The sequence below is a fragment of the Bubalus kerabau genome, chromosome 9 (assembly GCF_029407905.1).
Source record: "Bubalus kerabau isolate K-KA32 ecotype Philippines breed swamp buffalo chromosome 9, PCC_UOA_SB_1v2, whole genome shotgun sequence".
Classification (NCBI taxonomy): Eukaryota; Metazoa; Chordata; class Mammalia; order Artiodactyla; family Bovidae; genus Bubalus; species Bubalus kerabau.
The window spans coordinates 82437610-82456234 of record NC_073632.1 but is presented as its reverse complement, the minus strand read 5'-3'; the positions used below and the strand labels follow the sequence as shown (position 1 = coordinate 82456234).

The 18625-nt window shown below is 37.0% G+C and overlaps 1 protein-coding gene across 6 annotated transcripts in view; it reads left to right on the top strand.

Annotated features, from left to right (window-relative positions):
- Positions 1-9425, top strand: part of MAP7 (microtubule associated protein 7) — a 178553-nt gene extending 169128 nt beyond the window's left edge. For 4 of the 6 annotated variants that reach the window (XM_055535725.1, XM_055535724.1, XM_055535720.1 and 1 more), the window contains 5 exons: positions 35-85; positions 183-240; positions 2986-3088; positions 6173-6396; positions 6910-8170. In XM_055535725.1, coding sequence (XP_055391700.1) covers positions 35-85; positions 183-240; positions 2986-3088; positions 6173-6396; positions 6910-7001 — 528 coding nt within the window. In that variant the 3' untranslated portion in view covers positions 7002-8170. Of the gene's footprint in view, positions 1-34; positions 86-182; positions 241-2985; positions 3089-6172; positions 6397-6909; positions 8171-8472 lie in introns of those variants that run through there. The other 2 variants (XM_055535723.1, XM_055535722.1) reach the window with 2 other exon arrangements.
- The last annotated feature ends 9200 nt before the right edge of the window (positions 9426-18625 follow it).

The window sequence follows — 18625 nt, the reverse complement described above, 5'->3', positions numbered from 1 at the left end:
CGGATCTGTTTGCTCAATTCTTCCTTTCTTGTAGCGACTTGAGGAGATAATGAAAAGAACCAGAAGAACAGAAGCTTCAGATAAGGTATTGAGATGGCCATTTTTTAAACTATTCTTAATGGTTGTTTTTTTTTTTTTTTAACTTATAATTTTAACATTAAAAATTCTTTTTTCTTGGCTAGAAAACTGTTGATCAGAGAAATGGAGATATAACCAAGGGAACTCCCACTGGAGGAACAGGTATGTATTTCAGTGAACTCAATTCAAATGCAGAATTTTTGAATTGACTCTAGAGGTCAAGATAAGCATTGATTTTAAAATAAACAAAACTCATTCACTCACAGAAACTTAGGTGTATCTCATCTAATACAAATAAATTCCGTTTATCTAAAAATCTCTAGCATTTCTATCAGATTTTTTCACATTTGGTTATATTCTAATGGAGTTGATATCTTAAGTCATTTTATATCATATACTTCTTCTATTATATATATATTTGTGTGTCCATATCTAATATATATGCCTTTATAGGTATGTATACTGGTGGATGGTTTAGTCGCTAAGTCATGTGCAACTCTTGTGACCCCATGGCCTATAACTCACCAGGCTCCTCTGTCATGGGATTTTCAAGGCCAAAATACTGGAGTGGGTTGCCATTTCCTTCTCCAGTATATACACACATTAAAATTAATTTTCTTTGAATATATGATTAAATACCATTTGGAGACTCGGGTTTGATCCCTGGGTCAGAAGGATCCCCTGGAGAAGGAAATGGCAACCCACTCCAATATTCTTACCTGGAGAATTCCATGGATAGCCCATAGGGTCACAAAGAGTTGGACACGACTATAGGACTAATACTGTCACCATCTGCTAAAGGAACCTGTATTTATATTTTCTATTAAGGACATTAAACTGTCTGAACTTACAGCAGTTCTCAGAAAAGGATTTAAATGTTATTTAAGTTGGGACTTCAGAAGACAGTTAAAATTTGAAATTTCATTAGAAAATTGTTCATGTGCCATAGGCTTTGGCCAGAGATAATTAATTTCTTGGTGATTTTAAATCAAATTTGATGTAAATAAAACTTCATGATTTTACAGAAGGGTGGTTGGTCAATAGTACATTATTCAGTTTTCTTCTTTCATCATCTGCAATATCAATATGAAGAGAAAGGACCAGAGATACCTCAGTTTCTTTTGCTGTTTTTTTTTTTTTTTTTTTTTTTTTTAAAGACAAATGAAATGATTTACAGAAAAGAACAGTCTCTATAAACTCTAGGGATTTTCAAATGTGAAATTTGGGGTTTAGGGATTTGGTTTTACTTCAGTAGAGGCTTTCCTAGGTCCTTTAGGTCATGACCCCTTCTTAATGGTGTTTTCATGCTCTTTTAAAATATTTGTTTGGCTGCACCAGATCTTAGTTGTATTTGGCAAGATCTTTAGTTGCCGTATGTGAATTCCCAGTTGCATCATATGAAATCTCGTTCCCTGATCAGAAATTGAACCCAGGCCCCCTACCTTGGGAGCATGGAGTCTCCCAGTCACTGGACCACCAGGGAAGTCCCATGCCCTTTTAAAGATGCCCTAATTATATGTTTGGAAAACAGCCTTAATGGTTGCCTGTTAATCCCACTGTATTTTTAACAGGTTGTCTCCAGGAATGTTGTAATAGATGCAGGCTTGAAGCAGGTGTGGCACCCAGTGAGTGATCAGAATGCGCATTTTAGGGTGTAAATTGTACCAACTCAGGATTATTTGAGGAGCTGATGCTGTAGATTGTGCAGAGCCAAACAAACAGCTGCTAGTTTGTTTTTTTTTTTCCCCCAATCTTTCTTCTTTCTGCTATTTCCCTATCAATTCTTTTGATACTCTTTTTATGTCACTTCGGGAACGAACAATGGTGAGCGGGAGGGTGAAACTTCACAGTCTTCATACCTGTGTGTATCATCACCAACAATCAGTTTGATTTAATACTGCTAGAAAGAGGCCTGAGGATTATCTAACACATGTTCCTCTTCTCCCAGTCTCATGTGGTTGAGGGCTAAATGGTATTACCCGTGCTCCAAAGAGAATTCTAGGCTAGGGTGGCAGGTGAATTTGGAGACCTATCAGAAGTCTTCTCAGAAGCTATATTACCAACTTTGTAAATTTTGACAGCTTTTATCAATCTCTTCTTTGCTTCAGTTACTAAGTTCTTTGTACATCTGGCCGTTTTATTCAATTTGTACTAGGCTGTGAAATAACACTTCTTTGGAATTATTTCACTTATTCTCTGACATCAAGCTGAAACCATAAACTGCCACAAAGGTCCCTGAAACTATGATCTATGATCTATGTAAGTTTTATAAGACTTTATATAAACCTGGCCCAGATTTTAAAGTCACTTATCAATACTGTTGGCTTACTCTAGACTCCAGCAGGGAGCATTGAATGACTAGGTAGCATAGTTAGGTACAATTCACTGGCCTTCCATGTATGAAATCCATACCATTCTTAAGTGTGACTAGAACTAAACTGAGTTTTACCAAATAGGGTAAAACCACTTTTCACCATGTTGGGTATTTCATGATTATTTGCTCCAAATCCTTCAGTAATCATTTGTTCAGCATCAGCTTGGCCAAGTCAACATACTGCTGTCTTCATCAATTGCTGTGATTTCAGTATTAGGTATTTTCCCCAAAATCAATTGGGTGCAGGCAAAAATAGTAGCAGCCCTAGTTTCCACCCTTACAATGTGCCATGCAGTGTTCTAAGTACTCTAAGTACAAGTGTTCTAAGTACATTTACTTCTCACAGTAGCCTATGAGGTAGGTACTATTATCCATGAGGAAACCAAGGCACAGAGCATTTATGGCTGGCCCAAGGTCACCGAGCTGGTAAGTGGCAGAGCCAGGACATAAATCCAAGCATTCTGGCTGCCGGGCTTTGGGTTTGATAGTAGAGTAGTAGTAACCCTTTTTCCCATCATCTTTGCTCTGTCCAGCAGTATCTACACTTCCAAATATGACAAACTTTCCAGGATCGGAGGAACCAGAGGCCGGCACCCATGTGGTTACCTCTCACCAATCAAAAGTGACTGTGGACAGGTGAGTTAGACAACTGGGGCTTTTCTTAGCACATTAGAGCAAAGCACGACAGTTTTGTCTAACCATCCCCGCACCCCCCCACCACCAACTCTTCTCTCCACCAAATCCCACCAGAATTTTCTGATGGTGCCAGACAGAATTTCAGAATTTTAACATGCAGATTTATTATATTTAGGTTCATTATTTTGGTTAGAGGTAGTAATTTTGTAATCAGAGAAAAGGAAAATGTCTTTTCTTGAACTGCTAAATATGATGGTAAGGTTTTTATGTGGCCATTTAATCAAATTACAGGGAATAATTTGTTACTTTCCTTTATATATCTATGGCATGATCCTGGAGCATCTTCACACACTTTGATAATATATAACAGCTGTATTTTTACTGTGTATAATATTATAATGAGTCACAGGTTTGTTCCTTAGTAAAAGTAATTTAGATGCCAGTATTTCTTATACCAGTAGGACTTCCTATGAGGAAACAAATGTTTGCTAACAATAGTTAAGAAGTGTGGGTTGAGGGAAGATTGCCTTTCTCTTCCCTTGCGTTTATATTGACAGGATTTTAAGAGTGCTGTCTCAAACATGAAAAAAGTTCTGTCTCTAATTCCAGCCTTAGACACCATAAGAGAATTCAAGCTCCTCAGATTAATTTTCTTTTAATTGATAGAACAATATGTCTTAAGATCTAAGATCTTTTTTCTTCCCAGTTATATTGAGATGTGATTGACATATAGCACTGTGTAAGTTTAAGGTATATGGCATAATGGTTGATATATATAAATTCTTAATCTAAAAACACATACCACACGTTTTATAGTATTGGCAAAAATGAAAAGACAAGTCATCCTAAAGTGTCATAGGGTATCTTTGTATATCTTTCTGGGACAGTAAACATTTTTTATTTTGCCCACTTACAATTCCAAAAAAAACCAATTTTCTGAAGAGATACCTTAACAATAAGCTTTTGATTATGTAGAATAAATTTTCAAAATTATCTGAGACATATTAAGTAATATTTCATTTTTAAATTAGTTTAATTTTCAAATAAAATATTCATTTCCAACTCCTATAAAAAGTACTGCAGAGAGTGCCCCATTATTATAACAGGGAATAAGTTTTTTAAGCCACTGATAATTCTCTCCAGGGAATAAAATTAGCTTATACATTAGCTGATTCTCTTCAGTGGTAAAATCACCAAGTGACCAATCATTGTATAAAAACCCAAAACATATCTTCAGAAACTTGAACTTCAGTTTTATAGTTTTGCATATCACTGCGTCCTCTGAACATTTAATAATTGTTCATCCAAAGCATATGGTATAATTGTTAACAAAGACTGGGTGGAGGGGTTGGGTAGTAGTGGAAGAGGAAAATGAAGTCAGCGTTGAGTCAAACCTGGGGTTGGTGTGCCATTATAGCTTGTCAGCACACGCAGGCCTGGAAGGTGAACGGAGTTGACATCCGTCAAGGAACAAGAGTTTTGAAGATATATTCTTCTTTTGCCAAAACTTGTACTTAAAAAATCTCTGTGGGATGAGAACCGAAACTCTCCCTGGTTACAGAAAGCCCACTCGTATTGGGAAAGAACAGGATGGCAGGCATTCCGTGTGTGTGCATGCAGGCACACTCACGTAGACTGTGATGCCAAGCTTCGTCTCAGTTCCACGGCACAGCAGTGGGAAAGCACCACACCATCATAGCTGCAATCTGTATAATAATTTTACGTTCTTTTCCACAGCACTCTTACAAGTAATATTTTCCCTGTACCCTGCAGTGCCTTGTGATACAGTTAGGTCAGGCATCTGTATTTTTCTCCTAAAAGAAGAGGTTTAATAGTTAACAAATAATGTACCAAAATATCCATATCAGAAATGCTTTAGAATATGTTCCACAAAGTCAATATATCTCACTGACTGAGGAAAATAAACTATATCCTCAATACAGGGGCAGAGAAGCAAAGATTCCTCAAAAAAAAAAAAAGTGAGAGGGAGGGGGACAGTAGAAAGAGTGGATATATATTAGCTTCATTTTCACCATTTGTGAAGGAGATGGAAAAAAGACTAACTTACTAAAGTTCAAGTTGCTGGCATTACTGACAGAGACCTGATTTTCTGATCTCTTCCATAGACCTGTCTATAGCTAAACATTCAGTTAATAATCAGTGTATATTAAAAGTTAAAACATTCACAATTTTTGCCTCATTTTCGATTTGAAGACTAACTCTTGTCAAACAGGGTCATTTTCTTATAAGCACTGAACAAATCATGAAGCTTGCAAATATGTTTACCGCCGCAGTCAGATAAAATCAACAGTAAAATTAATCTAGCATCCGTTTGATGCACAGACATTGTTTTGTCACATTGTAAAGCATAATAATGAACATATAAGCTGAAAAGGGCTGCTGGTTTGGTTATGGAGTGTGTAGAGGGAGCAAAAAACCTAAAAGAAATTACGGGTAGAAAATTAAGGATTTCATGGCCAATTGAATGTATCTCAAAAATCCAAGCTACTGAGTATGAATTGATAAGAATCGAGGTAGGGTCAGAGGCAGAGTTAAGGGGCAAAGATAAGAAGATTGGTCTAGAGCAATTAACCTATACAATTATGTTCATGTTTTAGGAAGCTAGAGATAGCCAGGAAGAATGTGAATAGCCAGGCAGTGTACAAAACAGCATTATGAGAAAAACATAGGACCAGAAATCATGTAGCCAGTCTGGAATGCAGACTCTCTCTCAGTACTTAGGCAGCTTGTACAAATTATCCCCCTCACCCCCAAGTTATAATCCCCCCATCCTTGAAGCAAAGATCCTAATAAGGGCTATTTTATCAGACAAAGGGATGTAAAATGCCTGCAGTAGAAATTGTTAAATGTATGTAGAATTATTGATAATGATCTAATTGATAAATTGTTCCATTTTATTAAGTTTAAAAAAAGATTTTTAAAAAATAAAGTATAAATATGTTGGAACTCATTTTTATTAAAAATGATGTCATTCTGGTTTCTTATAAATGTTTTGGGTTGTCCTAAAAATGTTTTGCAGTTTTAATACTAACTCCTTTAATTTTGATTTTTCAAACTCCCTAGTACTCCCAGTTTAGAAAAACAACCAAGTGAAAATGGAATATCAGTTCAGAATGAAAATTTTGAAGAAATTATAAACTTACCCATTGGATCTAAACCATCCAGACTAGATGTCACCAACAGTGAGAATCCAGATATTCCTTTGAATCCAATTTTGGCCTTTGACGATGAAGGGACACTTGGACCCCTGCCTCAGGTAGATGGTGTTCAGACACAACAGACAGCAGGTAAGCTTGCCTCAAACTCCAGAAATAGGTGACATCGAAGAGGGAAGGAGAAGGGAATGGCAACCCACTCCAGTATTCTTGCCTGGAGAATCCATGGACAGAGGAGCCTGGTGTGCTATGGTCCATGGAATCGCAAAGTCAGACATGACTGAGCAACTAACACTTAAGAGGGAGTGAACCTTGTGCTGTATGACTTTGGCACACTTTGTCCTTCAAGGGACCAGATACGCCTCATGGAAAAGACTGTATGGATCATAGAAATTGAATTTTGAGTTGTGTTGGGCAACTTCTAGGGCCCCTCTTATTCTCCCACTCAGTGTAGAAATTCAGTCTGCAGCACCTGTGGGTATCTGTGGGCCTCCCCTCACAGAGCGACATGCATTGCCCAGAGACACTGCTGGTCAGAGCATGCTTTATAGTAAGACAAAAACTTAACCATAACTGAGTGGCCAGTGAACCAAGTTCTGTCCACTGGTGATGAGGTTTGTTTGGTTTCTATTTCATCTTTCTCAGTTCTAAAGATATTTGAAGACTGCCAACAGGTGGCTCAGATGGTAAAGAATCCCGCTGCAATGCAGGAGACACAGATTCAATCCCTGGGTTGAGAAGATCCCCTGGAGAAGGGAATGGCTACCCACTCCTGTTTTCTTGTCTGGAGAACCCTATGGACAGAGGAGCCTGGCGGGCTGCAGTCGACAGGGTTGCAAAAAGTTGGACCTGACTGAGCAACCAACACTGTCACTTCTTTCACTTTCAGCATGTTCTCCCACGATTTTTCTCTTGTTTGGCCCAGCAATCTGGGATAATACATTATTGTCCTTTATACGTGTAATGAGATAACAATTTAGGTAACAGGACCAGTCTAGGAGTATACTGAGCCCAGGGGCCTTCCATTCCTAGTTGAGTGACTGCAGCTGTTGACTCTCTTAGACCCTCTGGGACTTACGTTAAGCTGAAGTCATTGTGCAAAAAGAACAATAGCTTTACAGGACCCAGAGAAATAACAACATAAAAAATTGCCAACTCAGTGCTCCTAGTGACTCAACAGCACAATTTCATCAGGCTCCAGAACAAATTGGATAATCCAGCTTCATCTCTTTTCAAACCTCTTGGAATTCTATCAACTTCTGTCTCTCCCAGCACCCCATTTTCACATATTAACCAGCATCTCTTTATACTGTCGTAACAACGCCAGGAAATTCAGGATGTTTAGATGAGTCAGTAAAGCATTACTTGTGGTCAAATTGTTTTGTATTAGATTGCAACAAATATTTTTAGATATACTGGTTGAAAAAGCCGGTTTTGAACCTTTATACAAATGAAGCTAGTCTTTTCCTCCTCCTCTAAGATACTGACCTTGGGCTGTAACTTTGCTTTAGTGATCTGCTTTTTTAGATTGTGAAAGGAAGAAGGTCCACTGTAAATGAAAGCTATTAACACCTGACATTCTGTTAAATTAAGCCTTTGAGAACAATCTGATTACCTATGTGTTGATGGAAATACTCCTGGTACAGCTTCCTACTTTGTCATGTCACAGATTCACAGAGATGGAAGGAATGTTCAGATGACTTTGTTTCATTTGCCAGGTTTTAAATACCTTTTGATTTAAGGTGATTTAATGATTTACCTGTCATTTCATTCCCACTCTTTTCTAGGAACATAGTCCAGTGTCTGCATTAGTAGGTGGTGTTAGGGGTTGTTTTTGTTCACGGCTACTTATCAACCATCATTTATTTCAGCTTCAACATATGACTGGAGCCTGAAGCATCAGGTACTGAGGATTCAAGACAAATGAATGTAAAGTTTCTAATCTCAAAGCAAAGTACAATTGACTTAACACAATTTGAAAAAGCAAATAATATATTGCCTAAGTTAAAGAAAGGACATGTGTTTTCCTATTAGTGCTAGAATTCACTTAGAAGACCAGCGATCCTGATCAAATTGCCTGTTCGTATGTAAGACAGTGTATAAAAAGCATGGTAAAGTTTTAGGAACATAATGATAAGATATTGCTGTAGTATTTAAGACTTTAGGTAAATGTCATATTAATCTGTTCTTTCTTGTCTCCTAATATAGAAGTTATATGAGCATTTCTTCTGAAGAACCAAAGCAGAAATTTAAAAAGAATTTCTACAGTTAATGGAATTCCTTCCATGCTGCAAAGGAGCATCTTCCCTTCCTCCAGTTTTCTAAAGATTTCTTGACCATCATTTTGAAAAGATTTTATTAAAACTAGCTAAAGACAACAGACTGAAAAGCTTTTCTAATAATTTTCGCCAGTAGAGAAAAAAAAAATGCTCCTTGTTCTTCAGTACTTTAAAATGGCTTTTTCCAGTGTGCTCCTTCTTAGGAAATCAATATTTTTCTGCATTCTTTAAAAGATGAGACCATTTGGCTATCAAAAATAGGCTGAGTAGGCATGATTTTTCACATAGATATTTTGGTCTTTAAATGCTAACATATAAAATTCACACAGAAATTTTTACCTTTTACAATATAATACTTGAAAATATAAGTACCTCTTGGTTCCACAGTAGAGTCAATAGGAGAGGTGTTTAAATTAAGCCTGTTTGTTAAAATATTATTGCAAAGAGCTCTATTTGTAGAGGCAGATTACCAGGTTCCTGTAAATGCAACTTGTACATGGACATTCTGCAAACCCCGCTGTCCCATTCTTCTTGCATCTTTTTGCTAAAGCGTACTCAAGTTTTAAAATGTGAAAAAATTATTTTTTCTAGAGCAAGAAAATAATTTACTGTCCTCTTAAATAATGTATTTATAAAGTTTTTTCAGAGAAACTAATCAAATAAATTAGAACAATGTGATAACATTGCAGATTTGATTTATGAGATGCATTCCTTATATTACCGTGAGAGAATGTTGCTGATAATTCAGGGCTATTTCTGAAGTCTGTTTATTGCTGCTGTCCCCAGTGATGGTGGGACTTATCTTTGCCTTACCGGATCTCAAATTATGTGCGAGGGAATAAAGATTTACTATTTCTTTAAATTAAAAAAAAAAAAAAAGAATTTGGTTTTGCTCGTTTAAGAGCAATGAAAAAAATGATGGAATGTTGACTGTGTTTGGCACCCAGGACACTGCAGGACACCTTCGTGAAGGTCCTTGTTCCGGGTGACATCCATCAGCTTTCACCCTTCACTTCCGCTGCTGAGCTTGGCTGTACAAACTTGCACTTTCATTTGATGATATAAATTCAATTTTATTTTACCATTTGGGAGACTGTTAGTAACTAAATACTGAAGGAGAGAGAACATTGCGGAAACACATGTTTTATTATGGAGTATTTTTAAAAAATGATAAACTTCTGCCACTAGAGTGTTTTTTTATTAAAAGAGGGGTTGGTTAATTAGATTGAATGAGGGGCTGTTCATTTATTGGACTGTTTCCTTAAAATCCCAACATACCATCTTTAGTAACAGCTGTAATTTCTTAAAACATTAATTTGGGGGTTTTCCCTGTTCTCAGTTGTCCATGTACACATAGTCATATTAAAAGAAAATCTGTTCCAACTGGGTCTTTGTTGTTGTTGTTTAGATTGACCTAGCATGAAAACACCAAATAAAATGTGTTTGACATACTTTTACTTTTAGGTTTCTCATATGTTATAACTGCACTTAGGTTGATTCTTGAATTTTCCAGTTGTTCTTCACTTAACCTCAACCATCTTCCTCTGAACAGGCATACAGAATAGGTTTCTTTAAAATTTAGAGCAGGAATTCAGTTTTTGCTAGCTTTTCCTTTTTTTTATTTATATTTAACTTGAGCAAAATCATTAGCAAACTGAAAGACTCTAAGTAATCAAGTTTTAATTAGAAGTGACAGAAAATTGTTAACTCTTATTTTGTTAGCTACACTGCCAGAGGGTGATGACCTTACAACAACGAGACTGCCTTCTCTCCAGCCCCTTTAGATCAGTACATATCTACCTACTGATCTTAAAGAGGTGCTCAGTAGGGACTACATTAAGGGAAGGTCTCAGAGATCAAATATGACCCTCTCCATGGCATGAAGGTGCATGGGCCTTTTGTTTCCTTTTCCACACCATTGTGGTCTGTTTTAGGCCAGTTTAGTCACCAGTCACATGTTCATTTGGTAGATAGCCACAAACCTTTACTGGAAGGTAAGGCTATATGTTTCCTCTTGCATAACTTCACTACCTGGTGGTATATTATAATAAAAGCAAATGTAAAACAGTTCTTTCACATGAACAAACATTAATTCACATGAACGGTCTCTGGAAAGCTTGAGGAAGTTCCTTCTCAAAACCATCAATGCGTCTGTGGGATTATGATTTGCCTTACAGCAGGTAGGACCACAGTGATATTCTAAAGGCAGGATTAGGTAAGCTGATCGGATCAGGAAGCACAGTCCTAAATGGGTGGTTTGGGGGAAGGCGAACCCCCAGAACTCTACACCTACAGTACTAATTGAAAGTCCTGAGCTTGCAGGATCTGCCATGTTCTTTTACCTCATGCATATTCCCTCTCAGCCTTTCTAGACAACCACTGATCTTTCAAGCTCCATTCACTAATGAAAAGTTACTAACAAACATCCTTTCTGCTGATTAACAGTGATACAGATTTAGATAGCAATGTTTAAAGCCACCAGATTGGGGTCCTTCAAATCCTATCTGTCCTACCCCCACGGTAAGATTAAACAGGTATAGTTTATATACACATGTATATGTACTCTCTTGAGAGTCCCTTGGACAGCAAGAAGATCAAACCAGTCAATTTAAAGGAAATCAATCCTGAATACTCATTGGAGGGACTGGTGCTGAAGCTCCAATACTCTGGCTACCTGATGTGAAGAGTTGACTCACTGGAAAAGAGCCTGATGCTGGGAAAGATTGAAAGCAAAAGGAGAAGACAGCAGAGGATGAGATGGTTGGAAAGCATCACTGATTCAATGAACATGAACTTGAGCAAACTCCGGGAGATAATGAGGGATAGAGAGGCCTGGGATGCTATGTACTGTCCATGGAGTCACAAAGAGTTGGACATGACTTAACAACTGAACAACATACATACATACACACATACATCACAAAGTATACGTTAAAGTGTTTTGAAGTAAATTATTGCATATTAACTGAATGAGAAAATGGCAACCCACTCCAGTATTCCTGCCTAGAGAATTCCATCTATAGCGGAGCCTGGCAGGCTAGAGTCCATAGGGTCACAAAGAGTAACAGGCATCAATAAATGCAACCATCTTGTGCATTTTTCTTTTAACTAATGGAAATTATTCACCTATTGGCCTATATATGTTTTGTGCATAGAATATTAAAAGTCATGATGAAATGGCTATTGGATCAGGTTAGAAAAGCAATTTTAGATGACCTGATAAACATCTCTTCAATCTTCCCATCCTATTTAACACTTGAACACCTAAACCTGCTCAAAAATACTCTTGTCATTTTTTCACATCTTTTGGCTTTTCACTGGTTTGGGGCAGGAGCTGTAAAGCCAAGAAATGGAAGAGAAAAGCACCATCATGTGAACAGAGAGAATTTTAAATTTGTTACAAGTATTTTGCTAATAACTGTTTCCTTGGTGACTACTAACGAGGTTTATGTTGATAGTTTTGATTACAATTTTAGAGATCAAAGAAATTTTAGGAAATGACAAAAATTAGAAAGAATATTAACAGCAGCAGGGGGAGAGCAACAAATAACATACAAGGGAACTCCCATAAAGCTATCAGTTGATATTTCAATAGAAGAAACTGCAGGCCAGAAGGGAGTGGCATGATATATTTAAAGTAGTCAAAAAGGGAAATCTACAACCTCTACCCAGAAAGGATCTCATCAGATTTGGAGAGATCAGAAACTTTACAGACAAGGAAAAGCTAAAATTTGAGCATCAACAAACCAGTTTTACAACAAATGTTAAGGAATTAGAAACAAGAAAGTTATGAAATGAAAAGCTCTTCATTAAAAGCAAATATACAGTAAAGGTATGAAATCATCCACAAACAAAACTACTAGGGAAGTTAAAAGACAAAAGTAGCAAAATCATCAAGATCCACAGTAAGCAGTTAAGGGATACATAAAACAATTAAATGATACACAAAACAATTAAAATGATTACTGTTTTCACTATCATATTTTACATCTAATTGTTTTGTATATCCTTTAACTGCTTATATAAATAGATAGATAGATCCAGGTGGCACTAGTGGTAAAGAATCCTGCCAATGCAGGAGAAATAGACAATTTCAATCCCTGGGTCAGGAAGATCCCCTAGAGGAGCAAATGGCAACCCACTCCAGTATTCTTGCCAGAAGAAGCCCATGGACAGAGAAGCCTGGCAGGCTACAGCCCATGGGGTCCCAGAGTTGGACATGACTAAGCATCTGAGCATATCTATATATATCTATATATCTATATCTATAGTCTATATACACACACATATATATTTAGACTGCTATATCAAAACCTCATGGTAACCACAAACCAAAAACCTACAATAGATACATACACACAAAAGAAAAAGCAATTCAAACAACACTAAAGATAATCATCAAATCACAAGAGTAAAGAACAAAAGAAGAAAGGGGGAGGGGAAGATCTACAAAAACAAGCCCCAAACAATTAACAAAATGGTAATATTAACAAAGTTATCAGTAATTAAATGTAAATGGACTACATGCTCCAATCAAAAGAGTGACTGGATAAAAACACCCATATATATATATATACTTCCTACAAGAGATCCACCTCAGATCTAGAGACAGTTACTGATTGAAAGTGAAGGAATGTAAAGGGTATTCCATGCAAATGGAAATCAAAAGAAAACTGGAGTGGCAATACTCATTATCAGGCACAATACACTTCAAAATTAAAAAACTGTTAAGAGAAAGAAGAACACTACATAGTGATCAAGGGAGAAATCCAGGAAGAAGATATAATTATAAATGTATATTCACCCAACATAGGAGCATCTCAATATATACAGCAAATATTAACAGCCATAAAAGGAAAATCCACAATAACACAATAGTAGTGGAGGACTTCAACACCACACTTAACATCAATGGACAGACAAGAAAAATCAAGGTAATACAGACCTTAAAGGAAACATTAGACCAGATGAACTTAACTGATATTTATAGAGCATTCCATCTAAAAGCAGGAGAATACACATTCAAGTGCATATGGAACATTCTCTACAATAGATCACATGCTAGACCACAAATCAGGTCCCAGTATATTTAAGAAAATTAAAATCATATCAAACTTCTTTTCTGACTACAACACTTTAAGAAATACTATAAGACTGGAAAACGACTACAAGAAAAAACTGCAAAATAAACAAATGGAGGGTAAACAATATGCTACTGAACAACCAATGGGTTACTGAAGAAATAAAAAATACCTAGAGACAAATGAAAATAATCCAAGGCCTGTGGAACACAGCAAAATCTAAGAAGTGTATAGTGATAGAAGCATACATCAAGAAACCAGAAAAATCTCAAACAACCTAACCTGACATCTAGTAGAAGGAAAGAAATCACAAAGATCAGAGCATAAATAAATAGAAACAAAGAAAAAACAGAAAAGATCAATGAAACTAAAAGCTGGTTCTTTGAAAAGATAAACAAAATTGATAAATCTTTAGTCAGACTCATCAAAAAAGAGAGGATTCAAACCAATAAAAATTAGAAATGAAAAAGAAGTTACACCTGATACCACTATATCGCCAATAAAAGGGACAGCCTAGAAAACATGGATGAATTCTTAGACAAGTACAATCTTCCAAAGCTGAACCAGGAGGAAATACAAAATATGAACAGACCAGTCATAAGAAATGAAATTGTGATTTAAAAACTTCCAACAAACAAATGTCCAGGACCAGATGACTTCACAGGTGAATTCTATTAAACTTTTAAGAGTTAAGACTAATCCTTCTGAAACTATTCCAAAAAATAGAGAGGAAGAAATACTCCCAAACTTATTCTGTGAGGCTCAAATACCAAAACCAGACAAAGATATCATAAAAAGAGAAAATTACAGGTCAATATTACTGATGAACATAGACACAAAATTCCTCAACAAATACTACCAAATGAAATCCAGCAATATATTAAAAAGATCTTACACCATAATCATGATCGCCTCACACCTAATTTTAAAAGTCTACGACCCTTATTTGTACACTGTTAATCAAGTCATTAATGCAATATAAGTTATCTGTGAAATGAGTCTTTGATCTTTCATTGAGAGAATTCTTTTTTCATTTAAAACAAATTCACATTTTTTGTAAAAGTCACTGTTTTGAGCACATTTCTTTGAAAAGTATTGATGGTTTTGTAATTATTTTCTTAGATTTCTTTTGCACTACAGTTTTTAGGATCCTTTTGGAAATAGTGTGACTACTGCATTTTGCAGCATGAATGGTAGTAAATGGTCTTAAGTTCTTAACAACAAATGGATTTCTCTAAAGAAACCAAAATCGTGACTTATCAATTTTTATTATGCCCCCTAAAAAGTGGCTCTGCTTCAGCAGATACTTGCCAGTTTTTAATTTATCCATGACTTTTCACCCTACCCCACTCCCATATACCTCCTAACATCAGCTGTCTTGTTTCATCACTTCTCTGGGGTTCAGTGTGCAGTGAGCAATTTTTGTGTCAGAAATCCCGTCATAACAAATAGTTTAACAAACTCAACTTATGAAAAGCTACCTGTGTTCTGTTCATATATCTGTAAAAAGATGTCCCTAATTGATTATGTAGCGTAAGAATAGTTGAAGATAGACCAGAAAGACCACCCATAAATTAATTATCCTGCCTATGTAGAAGAACAGTAATCACTGAAGAAAACTGATTAGTTGTTACTAGCCAGTTTAACTTTGGAGAAGGCAATGGCACCCCACTCCAGTACTCTTGCCTGGAAAATCCCATGGATGGAGGAGCCTGGAAAGCTGCAGTCCATGGGGTCGCTGAGGGTCAGACAGGACTGAGTGACTTCACTTTCACTTTTCATTTTCATGCATTGGAGAAGGAAATGGCAACCCACTCCAGTGTTCTTGCCTGGAGAATCCCAGGGACCGGGGAGCCTGGTGGGCTGCCATCTATGGGGTTGCACAGAGTAGGACACAACTGAAGTGACTTAGCAGCAACACCATAATCAAGTGGGATTTAAACCAGACATGCAAGGATTTTTCAATATCTGCAAATCAGCTTGATATACCACATTAACAAATTGAGGAATAAAAACCATATGATCTTCTCCATAGATGCAGAAAAAGATGTTGACAAAGTTCAACATCTATTAATGATAAAAACTCTCAAGAAAGTGGGCATATATCTCAACATAATGAGGGCCATATATGACAAACCCACAGCAAATGTCATCCTCATTGGTTAAAAATTGAAAGCATTTCTTCTAAGATCAGAAATAAGGCAAGGGTGTCCACTCTTGCCACATTCACTCAATGTAGTTTTGGAAGTCCTAGACATGGCAGTTGGAGAAGCAAAACAAAAAGAATCTAAATTAGAAAAGAAGAAATAAAACTGTTACTGCAGATGACATGATGCTATACATAGAAAATTCTAAAGATGCTATCAGAAAACTACTAGAGGTCATCAGTGAAGGTGGTAAATTAAAGGATACAAAATTAATACACTGAAATCTGTTGCATTTCTATATACTAAAAGGTCAGAAAGAGAAATTAAGGAAAGAATCCCATTTACCATCACATCAAAAATAAAGTACCAAAGAATAAACCTAAGGAGGCAGAAGACCTGTACTCCAAAAACTATAAGATGCTGATAAATCAAAGATGCCACAAACTGATGCAAAGATATACCATATATACCACGAACTAGAAGAATTCATGTACTACTCAAGGTAATCTATAGATTCAATGCATGCATGCATGCTCAGTCGTGTCCAACTCTTTGCAATCCCATGGGCTGTAGCCTACCAGGCTCCTCTGTACTTGGAATTTTCCAGGCAAGAATACTGGAGTGGGTTGCCATTTCCTCTTCCCGGAGATCTTTCCTACCCAGGGATCAAACCTGCATCTTCTGCATCTCCTGCATTGGCAGGCAGATTCCTTATCATTCAGTGCAATCCCTATCAAATTACCAATGGCATTTTTCATAGTTAGAAGAAAAAAATTTTATGGTTTGGTAGGAAAACACAAAGACCCCAAATAGCCAAAGCAATCCTAAAAAATAAAAATGGAGCTGGAGGAATGGGCCCCCTGACTCCAGGTTATACTACAAAGCTGCAGTAAACAAAATAGTGCTGTTTTGGCACAAAAACAGAAATACAGACCAATGGAACAGGATTGAAAGCCCAGAAATAAATCCAGGCATCTATGGTCAATTAATCAATGGCAAAGGAGACAAGAAAATACAATGGAGAAAAGACGGTCTCCTCATAAGTGGTACTGGTAAAACTGGACAGCTACATCTAAAATAATGAAACTAGAACATTCTCTAACACCATACAAAAAAACAAACTGAGAATGTATCAAAGATTAAACATAAGACCAGACACTATAAAACTCTTAGAGGAAAACATAGGCAGAACACTCGGACATACACTGCAGCAATGCCTTTTTGAATCTACCTCCTAGGGAAAAGGAAAGATACACCCATTTGGATGCAGAGTTCCAAACAATAGCAAGGAGAGAGAAGAAAGCTTTTTTAAGTGAACAATGCAAAGAAATAGAGGAAAACAATAGAATGGGAAAGGCTAAAAATCTCAAGAAAATTAGAGATACCATGGGAATATTTCATGCAGAGATGGGCACAATAAAGGTCAGAAACACTATGGATCTAACAAGTGGAGGATATTAAGAAGAGGTGGCAAGAATACACAGAAGAACTGTACAAAAATTGCCTTAATGACCCAGATAACCATAATGGTGTATCACTCACTTAGAGCCAGACATCCTGGAGTATCAAGTCAAGTGAGCCTTAGGACCCATTCTAACAAACAAAGCTAGTGGAAGTGATGGAATTCCAGCTGAGCTATTTCAAATCATAAAAGATGACGTTGTTAAAGTGCTGCACTCAATATGCCAGCCAATTTGAAAAACTCAGCAGTGGCCTCAGGACTGGAAAAGTCCTGATTGAAAACTGTTTCATTCCAATCCCAAAGAAAGGCAATGCCAAAGATTGTTCAAACTACCAGACAATTGTACTCATTTCACATGCTAGCAAGGTAATGCACAAAATCTTTCAAACTAGGCTTCAACATATGTGAACCAAGAACTTCCAGAAGTAAAAGCTGGATTTATTTAAAAAAAAAAAAAAAAAAAACAGAGGAACCAGAGATCAAATTGCCAACATCCATTGAAGTGAAGTGAAATTTGCTCAGTCATGTCTGACTGTGACCCCACAGACTATAAATTCCATGGAATTCTCCAGGCCAGAATACTGGAGTAGTTAGCCTTTCCCTTCTCCAAGGGATCTTCCCAACCCAGGGACTGAACCCAGGTCTCCCACATTGCAGGCAGATTCTTTACCAGCTGAGCCACAAGGGAAGCCCCAACATCCAGTGGATCATAGAAAAAGCAAGGAAATTTCAGAAAAATATCTACTTCTGCTTCATTGACTGTGCTAAAGCCTTTCACTGTGTGGATCACAACAAACTGTGGAAAATTCCTAAAGAGATGGGAACATCTGACCAACTTACCTGTTTCCTGAGAAACATGTATGCAGGACAAGAAGCAACAGTTAGTACTGGACATGGAACAATAGACTGGTTCAAAATTGGGAAAGGAGTACATCAAGGCTGTATATCGTCACCCTGCTTATTTAACTTATATGCAGAGTACATCATGCAAAATGCTGGGCTGGATGAAGCTCATGCTAGAATCAAGATTGCCAGGAGAAACATCAATAACCACAGATATTTAGATGACACCACCCTAATGGCAGAAGGTGAAGAGGAACTGAAGAGCCTCTTGATGAAGGTGAAAGAGGAGAGTGAAAAAACTGACTTAAAACTCCACATTCAAAAAACTAAAATCATGGCCTCCAGTCCCATCACATCATGGCACACAGATGGGGAAACAGTGGCAGACTTTATTTTCTTGGGCTCCAAAATCACTGTGGATGATGACTGCAGCCATGAAATTAAAAGACACTTGCTCCTTGGAAGAAAAGTTATGGGAAACCTAGACAGCGTATTAAAAAGCAGAGACATCATTTTGCCAACATAGGTCCATATAGTAAAAACTGTGGT